Source organism: Electrona antarctica (genome assembly GCF_951216825.1).
Source record: "Electrona antarctica genome assembly, contig: scaffold_25, whole genome shotgun sequence".
In the NCBI taxonomy this organism is placed as follows: Eukaryota; Metazoa; Chordata; class Actinopteri; order Myctophiformes; family Myctophidae; genus Electrona; species Electrona antarctica.
The window spans coordinates 8,254,048-8,265,224 of record NW_027637034.1 but is presented as its reverse complement, the minus strand read 5'-3'; the positions used below and the strand labels follow the sequence as shown (position 1 = coordinate 8,265,224).

The window sequence follows — 11,177 nt, the reverse complement described above, 5'->3', positions numbered from 1 at the left end:
CTCTCAGCCCCTACGAACCCATTCTCCGCTACGTCTCCACGAGACGCTCCCTCAACGCCTCACCACATGACCCACTGTTCATCAGAGACGGGTTCCATCGCCACCCGCTCCTGGTTCCACAAACACCTCCGCCAAATCCTCACGCTGTCCGGCCTCCCCTCCCAGCTCTACTCCGGCCACTCGTTTCGCATCGGCGCAGCCACCACCGCGTCTAGGCGAGGCCTCTCGGACCAGCTCATCCGAATCCTCGGCCGCTGGTCCTCCCGAGCCTACCAGTCCTACATCAGGACCAACATCACGGACGTCCAAAACGCCCACCTCCACCTAGGCCGCCTGTAAACCCTCTACCCGTTCTCAAGGATCCTCACTCGCGTCCCTTCCTCCAGTCCCGCACTCGTCTCCCAGTCAGCTCTCTTGGGGGCAGTACCGGAGCAGAGACGTCCGCTCTCCGAGCACGCATACACGGCGTCCTCTCCAGAGACTACTCCCCCACCCTGAGTCTCACCCATCCCGGGTTCCCCTCCTCCCCCCATTTATCATTCAATAACCACTCCCCCCTCCTTATCAATCACTCCTCCTTCCTTATCAAACCCACCTGCCTTCCATTATCTCCTGGCCAATCCTGCCACAATCACCACAGTATAAATACACCTGTGCGCCGTCAACTACCTGTTCTCACTGCCTACGTGGTCGAGAACAATCCCTCCATCCACCCCTTCCTCCTCCATCTCCAATTCTCCATAATCACACTTCTCTACTTCTCTTTCAGGAACCCGGGCAATACCGGAGCAGAGACGTCCGCTCTCCGAGCGTGCATACACGGCGTCCTCTCCAGAGACTACTCCCCCACCCTGAGTCTCACCCATCCCGGGTTCCCCTCCTCCTCCCATTTATCATTCAATAAACTGTTAAACTTGAGCGAAGGTGTGGTCTCTTACTAAGTGAATGTTTTGATAATCAGCGCTTTGCCATATAGATGATACATACACTGTGCCATATTGGAGAGGACACTGTGTGCGCAGTGCTTTGTTTGACATGCTCCGTATTTGAGCGCGCGCACCTCCACCCGCCCCTGTTAAAGTGCCCCCCCGTCATAAAACGATGCATCGACTCAACTTCGACTTTACTGTCCGACAAGTCGACTTTGAAAAATGTCATTAGCGATTCCTCACTGCAACCAAATCTGGACACCGCAGAGCATTCTTCATTGTGCATGAAGGACAGACACTCACCTACGAAATGAAGAACACAAACTCACCTACGACATGAAGAACACACACTCACCTACTACATGAAGGACAGACACTCATGACATGAAGAACAAACACTCACCTACGACATGAAGGACAAACACTCACCTACGACATGAAGGACAGACACTCACCTACGACATGAAGGACACACACTCACCTACGACATGAAGGACAAACACTCACCTACGACATGAAGGACAAACACTCACCTACGACATGAAGGACATACACTCACCTACGACATGAAGGACAAACACTCACCTACGACATGAAGGACAAACACTCACCTACGACATGAAGGACAAACACTCACCTACGACATGAAGGACATACACTCACCTACGACATGAAGGACAAACACTCACCTACGACATGAAGGACACACACTCACCTACGACATGAAGGACACACACTCACCTACGACATGAAGGACACACACTCACCTACGACATGAAGGACAGACACTCACCTACGACATGAATGACAAACACTCACCTACGACATGAAGGACACACACTCACCTACGACATGAAGGACAGCACTCACCTACGACATGAAGGACACACACTCACCTACGACATGGACAGACACTCACCTACGACATGAAGGACAGACACTCACCTACGACATGAAGGACAGACACTCACCTACGACCTAGCCTGGCTAATAAGCCAGACTAATATCACACAACACTGTCGCGGTATATCAGTCTGGGCTGGCTCCACTTGGATTTCATTTCCCGGGGAACATTTTCTCTTTGACGCAATTGGTCAGAGCTACTGTCAGTCAAAGGTCTCAAGCATTGAACGTCACTGTACCAAAGCCCGCCTATATTGCATACCGTGTCCCGATTGGTCCGACCTGTTCTCTGCTGTAGGAAAGAGGCGTGCTACTGAGCCTCGCCAGACCGTAATCCGCTGGTAGGCAACTTTTTTTTGCCAACGGCTGATTCGGTCTGGTTTATTAACCAGGCTACCTACGACCAGCTTCGTCTCGGCTTCTGACAGCTTCACTTTGAGGAAGAAAGACACACGGCTGGCCCTCGTTTCCCCTGCGTGTGTGTGTGTGTGTGTGTGTGTGTGTGTGTGTGTGTGTGTGTGTGTGTGTGTGTGTGTGTGTGTGTGTGCGTGACAGACAGACAGACAGACAGACAGACAGACAGACAGACAGACAGACAGACAGACAGACAGACAGACAGACAGACAGACAGACAGAAGTCAACCAATCAGTGTTAAGCAAACAGCAAAAGATCAACAAAACGTATGTATAAATGTATTTTGACTCCGCCTTGACGGCGTCGTAATGTCTGAATTTACACTTGGTCACATGGTCAAAACAGCCAAACTACAATCTCACAGTTCAGCGACTATTTTCAGAGCACAATCGAACATAGAATGACTTTTAGCTCTTCTGGATCTCTTCTCCACTAGTCTGTCCCTAACATTTGTTATGTTGACAAAGTATATTATATCGCAGTCTATGTCACCATAGCTTAGTTTTTATTTAGTTGTCATTTAGTTTTCGTCAGTGAAAAAAAGTAGTCGACCTTAGTTATCACACGAATACATGAACACACGATTCAACACCCACACACGTACACAGTACCTGTTGAGCTGCTTTGACACACCGCTGGCTCTGGGTCCAAGAGTGCCTGTCTGCGTGGCTCTGGGTCCACGAGCGCCTGTCTGCGTGGCTCTGGGTCCACGAGCGCCTGTCTGCATGGCTCTGGGTTCACTAGCGCCTGTCTGCGTGGCTCTGGGTCCACGAGCGCCTGTCTGCGTGGCTCTGGGTCCACGAGCGCCTGTCTGCGTGGCTCTGGGTTCACTAGCGCCTGTCTGCGTGGCTCTGGGTCCACGAGCGCCTGTCTGCGTGGATCTGGGTCCACGAGTGCCTGTCTACGTGGCTCTGGGTCCACGAGCGCCTGTCTGCGTGGCTCTGGGTCCACGAGCGCCTGTCTGCGTGGCTCTGGGTCCACGAGCGTCTGTCTGCATGGCTCTGGGTCCACGAGAGTCTGTCTGCGTGGCTCTGGGTCCACAAGCGCCTGTCTGTGTGGCTCTGGGTCCACGAGCGCCTGTCTGCGTGGCTCTGGGTCCAAGAGCGCCTGTCTGCGTGGCTCTGGGTCCACGAGTGCCTGTCTGCGTGGCTCTGGGTCCACGGGCGCCTGTCTGCGTGGCTCTGGGTCCACAAGCGCCTGTCTGCGTGGCTCTGGGTCCACGAGCGCCTGTCTGCGTGGCTCTGGGTCCACGGGCGCCTGTCTGCGTGGTGGACACACCACTGGCATCTGTGTTCCCTCTGCTTTGATGCTTCTCTGGACCCTGGGTTCTTCTGGGGTCTGGGTCCTGGTACCACCACCACCACCGGGCTGTATGGTTCCTCTGGAACTCGGTTCTCCTGGCTCCTGTGCCTGGGTTCTCCTGGCTCCTGGGTCCTGTGCCTGGGTTCTCCTGGCTCATGGGGTCTGTGCCTGGGTTCTCCTGGCTCCTGGGGTCTGTGCCTGGGTTCTCCTGGCTCCTGGGGTCCACCACAGGGCTCTAGAGATGCTGCCTGGTACCAGGATGGTGCTGAGGAGAGCTGAGGAGCCAGCTGCCATGTACTTAAGGCTAAGAGTAATCGTATCGCAGAGATGTTAATTTATCGTGACATTGTCCTCAGTCAGACATTAGGAATTATGTACTAGCTTTAGTTGAGCTGCTAATTCAGTACCGCTTAAACCCATTTTGACCCGGGAACGATTCTACAAATGTCTTCCTGACAGTTTTCTGAAGTGGTTCTCAAACATTTTCATGTCAAGGACCCCCAAGATTATATGTAATTGGCTGCCGACCACCATCTGAAAATATGTTGTTCCAGGGACCCCCCCCCCCCCCCCCCCAGAAGCAAATATTTGAGTTAAAAATGTTCACTGTGAAAGAATAAATATTCAAAGATTTGCGCCACATTTTCAGGATTTTTCAAAAATAGCAGACCTACAAGCTTGTAGCGCGGCACTCGGTGCCGCGTTACGAGCTTGTAGATCTGCTATTTTTCAATAGCTAAAGTATAACATAATGCTTAAAACACCAAAAGGGGTTCCCCCCCAAAATGGGTTAACCCCCTCAGTACTTGATAAAACAGACGTGTATAAAGAGTGCATTTGGTACCGCTCTTATTTCACTCGATTCGCTCGAAAATAGCAGATTTACAAGCTGACAACGCGCTGTGTTGCAATGCGTTGTGAGCTTGTAGATCGGCTATTTCTTTGCAGAACGTTGCCCCAATATCGTTAACCACAATTGTTTTTGCCACAATAATCGTGACATGTCACTTTCATATGTTCCCTCTTGCATCGCTACATGAAGGTGACGATTAATTGGACACACTAATAATTGGAAATTAACGATTTACGATTAGACAATTATGTGATAATTGTGACAGGCCTACCAGAGAGGTGAGGAGAACACGGATGCATCATCTGGTGATGGGGAGACCATGGCTGGGTCAAAAGGTCATGGGGAGCCCATGTCTGGGTCCAAAGGTGATGGGGAGACCATGGCTGGGTCACGGGATGATGGGGAGACCATGGCTGGGTCACGGGGTGATGGGGAGACCATGGCTGGGTCACGGGGTAATGGGGAGACCATGGCTGGGTCACGGGATGATGAGGAGACCATGGCTGGGTCACGGGGTGATGGGGAGACAATGGCTGGTTTCTGGGGTCCTCGGAACTCCCTAGCTGAACATCACAGCTCGGTGGACCTTCTGTCTGGGCGTCAGGGGCTAAGGTGAGCGTTGGGGAGGATTCTGAGCCTTGATTTGGGCTTTGGTTCATTCCATTAGCTGTAGTATGGATAGAGGGCAGGGCAGGGCAGGGTAGGAAGTGATAGTTGGTGGATGAGTGCAAAATGAACAGTGATGGTCAGAAACTGATGGAAGTGGATGGATATGAATATTAAGGCATATGCATGTTAATTAATAAGGTCTTCTTCATTTGCTTTTTCATACATTGACATATGTGTTAAAGACCTAGTGCTACAAGCCTTTTCTTTCATAATATTACTGTGCAATGATGTTTGAAATCAGCTGAAGTGCATAAAAGGGCTGCCTGTCTTACAGTTGAAAATTCTAACACACTTAGAATATATAATGCATATATGATGCAACGCAAAAATACATATGTAATAGTCCACCGGCAAATGACATTTCAGTACTTCTTGTGATACTAAATGTTATTTCTGTTTAAAAGCATGTGTGTGTAAAATTCTAATCAAATAATATTTCATAAGGATGCCGTCTATCTAACCAGTTTGTGCAACATATCCTGTTAAGATGTTCATACTTTCCTTCAGAAGAAGGAAAGTATGTAAGTAAGTAAGAGGTTTTCTCTAGGTTTTTATTCATAACAAGGTGGACAGTGTGAACATTCCCTTACTCTGTGTTTTCAACTCACGAATGAAGACATTTGTCATAAGTTATGCCTACATGTGTTCGTATTAAAAGATTATATCAATGTCAATGTTTTGAAATGTGTTGCATATTATCGTCTCTGTCTGGTGGAAACCTCATATGTCCAAAATGGTTACGTGTCAGGATTCAAATTCTAAAGTAGCAGATCGACAAGCTCAAAGCCCGTCACTTCGCACCACACTTCGAGCTCGTAGATCTGCCATTTCTCATTAGGTTTGTGTGACACTGTAGTACGATCACGTAGCCTTAGGGCGTCGATTTACAGAAGGAATATGGAGATAAGAGGCTTCTGCCCGACAACAACCAAAGGACCAATGTCTACAATAGATACGCCACAGGTTAGGAAGCGCTCGTCGAAGTCACTGAGCGGCCCTGCGTACCACCTGTTTCGAATTTGCACATAATGCAGGAGGCAGCAGCACGACCCATTAATAAAAAACTAGTGCTTCCAAACTCCAACACTTGGACAAAATATCACGGCACGGAATTTCTTGACAGAAAGTAGCTCATAACATGTCTACGGTGGATTTTTATGAAACAAACGCTTAGGATAATTCAAGCTTGCCCTACAGCGGCAATGTTGGTGAGTTTAATGGAGTTGGAACAACTGATGTTCGGGAGGTTTGACCAAGCAAAAGACAACAAACCACCACCCTCCTGCCAACGTCTACTCCACCCTGTGCCACCCGTGCCAACCACTCACCCACCTCCAACCCGGCCAACCACTCCTACCTCACCAATCACCCCCGGCGGCGTGCATAGTTTCCAGTAAACCCTGCTACACAAGAGGATTAATAGCCTTAAATTAATACTCGTAGCTTCCAGTTCATCAGCATCAGCCTCAGAATGGCCTCTCTGCCCAACATCTACCACTCAGACGACGAGGCTCCATCCACCGGCCCCGTCGCCGCCGAACCCGGTACTCACCGCACCGACGCCGTCGCCCTGCTGAACATCCATGCCTCGGACGACGAGGCTCTATTCATCGGCGCCGCCACCGAACCCGCCGCCGAACCCGTGGCCGCCGGTACCATTACTCACCGAGCCATCGCCGCCGCCGATCTTGACGTCGTGCCCGACACTCCGGAGCAGCGGCGCGGTAGACCCAGGCCAGTCGTTACTGTACCTCCCGGTTCCGCCGCGTCCAACATGAACCGGACACCCCGGGAGTTCCGCGAGGGTCCACGTTCCTCCCCTCGCCACGATCACCAGCAGAACCCGGTACTAGCCCAGCAGCTCAAATCATCCCGCACTTCTTCGTCCCGTCTCCCCGGTCACCAAGCTCCAGCAGCAGCTTCCCCAACCAGCCATCCCGTTGCCTCTCCGCGCGGCTCCACCAGTACCAACCCTCGCTTCAGACTGGACCGTGGTCGGCCTACAAAGAGCCCTCATCGCCAAAGGCATTCCGTTCACCCGTTCAGCAAACAAACAAGCTTTATTTACAATTCTCATGTCCACCCGCGGCTCCGTCCCGCTCCGGTGACGTGACGCAGCATCCCGCTGCCACAGTGACGTTCCAGAGACGTTCATTCTCCCCAGACGTCCACAATCTCCACTCCCACCGCTCAACCAATGGAGCTCCAGCCACTTCCCATCCTGCAAACGGCCAGTATCCTCCCTCCACCACACACTACACCACTAATCCAAATTCCACCTGGTTTTCTCCCTTCTGCCCTACCTGTCCCTCCCTCCCACCTCCAGCAGGCAGCAGCACCCCACCTCCCCCCCACATCCTCCCTCTTTCAGTACAACCAAACTCTTCCCTTTCAGGCTCCATCTTTCCTAGGAGGTCCCGCAGCCGCCCTAGGATGTCCCCCAGCCACCCTAGGATGTCCCCCAGCAGCGCCCAGCGCCCCACTATTTAACCTGTCTTCTCTCCCTCCCTACCCAGTGTTCCCCAACCCCCCACCCCCTCCTTCCTTCTCCCTCACTACAGCCACGCCGGCACCCATTCCACCATCAGCCATCGACCTCAACGCCCCCATGGTCTCCCCATCCCTCCGAAAAGAAGGCAACCCCCTCCTCAACACCAACCCCTCACAGCTAAATCAGCCACATCTGCATCTCCCGCACTGACTACTCGGACCCCCACACCATGCCACGCTCGAAGCCGTATTTCTCCCGGCCTTTTTTTGGAGGCTTTCCTTCATCCGTCCACAACCCAGCCCCTACGAGCCCCGTAACCACCCACTCTCCCCGTAACCACCATCGGGTCCCCCCTTCGTAACAACAGTGGTTCAGTCGCCAACCGCACCCGGCACCATTCTCACCTCGCCCGACGGTCTTCCCAGGCCCATCACAGCTACATCCGCACCAACGCCCCCGACCTCCACAACGCCCACCGCTCCAGGGTCTGGTAAATTCTGGTAAGATACTTTTGGGGTTTCTACACATTTCGCACAGGCGCACGCCTCGACCCCCAAGCCAAAGTATCTGGGTCCACAACCCCTCGAACCCATCAGTCCCACTACCGCCCACGTCCCGTGCTCTTGACCATCTAAGCCGCACGGCGCACGCTTGCGTGTGGCGATGACCTTAGATGTTCATGCCGGCACTTCTAATGGCATCCTCCCACGGCCAGACCATCTAAGCTGCATGCTACACGCCCATGTGTAGTGATGCCCTTGGATGTTCTCGTCAGCGCCCCACACGTCGTTCGTGCCCCTGACTATCTAAGCCGCACGCTGCACGATCGCATGTAGCGATGACCTTAGATGTTCATGCCGGCACTTCTAATGGCATCCACCGCCCCTGGCCATCCAAGCCGCACGCTACACGCTTGCGTGTGGCGATGACCTTAGATGACCATGCTGGCTCCCCTAACGTCCTTCCATGCCGTGGCCGTTTATGCCGCACGTTCCATGCTTCGCATGTGACGTGCCCATAAACGACGTCTATTCAATAAACCACCCTAAAGGTTCTTATGTCTGATGCTTGGTCTTTCCTAGTGAAACGTTGTTTAATACAAGCAGATCGCAAATGCAATTTGGATGAATGGGCTGTCACTGGAGGGTATTTGCAACTCTAGATGGTGGTGCTCAATATTTCATGTCAAGGACCCCACAAATTATATGCAATTGGCCACCGTCCCCCATCTGAAAATATGTTGTTCCAGGGACCCCTCCAAGTCTTGTCTCTCGCGGTCAGCGCGCTCCTACCTCTTTGTGTGCAAATTGCGGCTCTACGCCACAGCGTTCAGTACTTTTACTTCTACTCCACTACATCTCAGAGACAACATTTGTACTTTTACTTCACTACAATTATTTGAAAACTTGAGTTACTAGTTACTTTGTAGATTTTAATTTTGATAGAGAACATACATTAACCACTTCAACCCTATACATTTTGGCCATTTGAAAATACTACTATTTTTAATAGATTTTGTACACATTTTGAACTTGTGAAATGGGACATTCTGCAATATGAGTACTTTTACTTTTAGTACTTTAAGTACATTTTGATGCAGATACTTTTGTACTTTTACTCAAGTACATTTTCAATTCCGTACTTTTACCTGTAACGAAGTAGTTCTAAATTGCAGTATTGGTACTTTTACTGAAGTAAAACAAAGTACTTTTTCCAACACTGGTTCTTGGGTTGGTTGGAGTTCCACTGGAGGTAGTCAGGGGACTCGGGGCATCAGAGGTCGTCGCTCTTTCAGCATCGCTGTGAGACATCGCCGTGGCTTCTGCGACAGCGTTGCCTTCGTGAACAGTCGGGGCCTGGTCTTCACTCAGGCAGCTCTTGGAGAGCTCGGTCAATTCGGCCACGGTCTTGGATACGAGAATCATTCTGAGGTCTTCGTTCATTTTAAGAGACACGTCCGTCGTTTGGCTTGAAGTTGTGACAGCGCACGCTTTCACAGGGAGGAGGTTGGCACTAGCTTTCACACTGTTCTCAGGGAGGTTGGCACTAGCTTTCACAGGGAGGAGGTTGGCTCTAGCTTTCACAGGGAGGAGGTTGGCACTAACTTTCACACTGTTCACAGGGAGGTTGGCACTAGCTTTGTTCTGGGACTGGCTCGTGCAGGATGACTTCCTCACCTTCACCTTTAAAACAGCACACAACATTAAAAGTCAGTCACTGCTTATTTTATTAACACCTTTCAAATGGCCTCGCACAGGTTGGAACGTGATGACTCCAGAGGACATGAATTGATGGTTATGTCCACAATTGCCATTTCAAAACAGTTTTAAGGACATGTCACACCAATGCAACTCCTCGCAACAAAACAGTTTAAGGACATGTCACGCCAATGCAACTCCTTGCAACAAAACCGTTTTAAGGACATGTCACGCCAATGCAACTCCTTGCAACAAAACCGTTTAAGGACATGTCACGCCATTGCAACTCCTTGCAACTGCCATTGGGGATAATGGTTGCATGACAGTATTCATGCAACTATACTCACAACCTAGCCGCAATTTGCAACTCTAGATTTTTTTATAATGTGATGAATCTAGAGTTCCAATACCCTCCATTGACCCTCCATCTGCTTGTCTTAAACGACGTTAAACTCACCAACATTGCAGCTGTAGTCCAAGCTTGAATTACCTTAGAGCTGTTGTTTGGAAATAATAAAAAAGTTCCCCCATTTTGTGTTTCCTAGAACTGTAATTATGGAAAAAATCATTAACATGGTGAAACACATCTTGATGACATCATCAAGATGTGTTTCACCATGTTAAGGATTTTTTTCAGACCTCCAGTTCTAGGAAACACAGAATGGGGGAACTTTTTTATTATTTCCACACAACAGCTCTAAGGTACATTAATGACATAGTAAAATGTTGAAAATGAGTGGAATGCCCCTTTAAAAACGTTTGCTCTGAAAGAATATATATTCAAAGATTTGCGCCGCATTCTCACGATCAAAAATAGCAGACCTACAAGCTCGTAGTGCCGCGCTATGAGCATGTAGATCTGCTATTTTTCAATAGCTAAAGTATAACATAATGCTTAAAACACCAAAAGGGGTTCCCGTATAAAATAAAGGAAACCCCAATATACAAATATCCTACCTAATAAAAAACAGAAGCCAGAACAAATTAATAAACAAAAAGAGTTCACGCACCCCTAGACTCCAAAGGCGCATTACTTTATCCAGAACTGTAGCAGTCCTTTAGCATAGTTTTAACACAAGACATTACATTATCCAGAACTGCAGCAGTCCTTTAGATAGTTTTAACACAAGACAGACGGAACGCTGTTGTTTGGATGCAAACATCTGAGCCACTGCAGGCAGGAAGCCTTTATAGTTCAGTCCATGACGACAGGAGCCAATCACATGCAAGACCATGCAGACAGGAGCCAATCACCTGCCAGTCCATGCAGACGGGAGCCAATCGCCTGCCACGTTCAACCTACTAGTCACCAGCTGGTAGTCAATCAGCCACTCACCACCACCACCACTCAATCAATCACATCAGTGATGACATCACAGACCAATGAGGGCAGAGGACAGGCATGGGGATAAACAGC

The 11,177-nt window shown here is 50.1% G+C and overlaps 1 protein-coding gene across 1 annotated transcript; it reads right to left on the bottom strand.

The window, feature by feature from the left end:
- Positions 1 to 344: 344 nt before the first annotated feature.
- On the bottom strand, positions 345 to 10,906 carry LOC306919238 (uncharacterized protein; the record flags this gene model as incomplete). Its single annotated transcript, XM_079532058.1, has 5 exons — positions 10,771 to 10,906; positions 9,271 to 9,745; positions 4,674 to 5,069; positions 3,600 to 3,853; positions 345 to 446 (listed from the first exon to the last, which is right to left on the bottom strand). Exons 1-5 carry the CDS (start codon positions 10,789 to 10,791, stop codon positions 345 to 347), a joined length of 1,248 nt encoding a protein of 415 aa, XP_079388184.1. The 5' UTR covers positions 10,792 to 10,906.
- Positions 10,907 to 11,177: the final 271 nt, after the last annotated feature.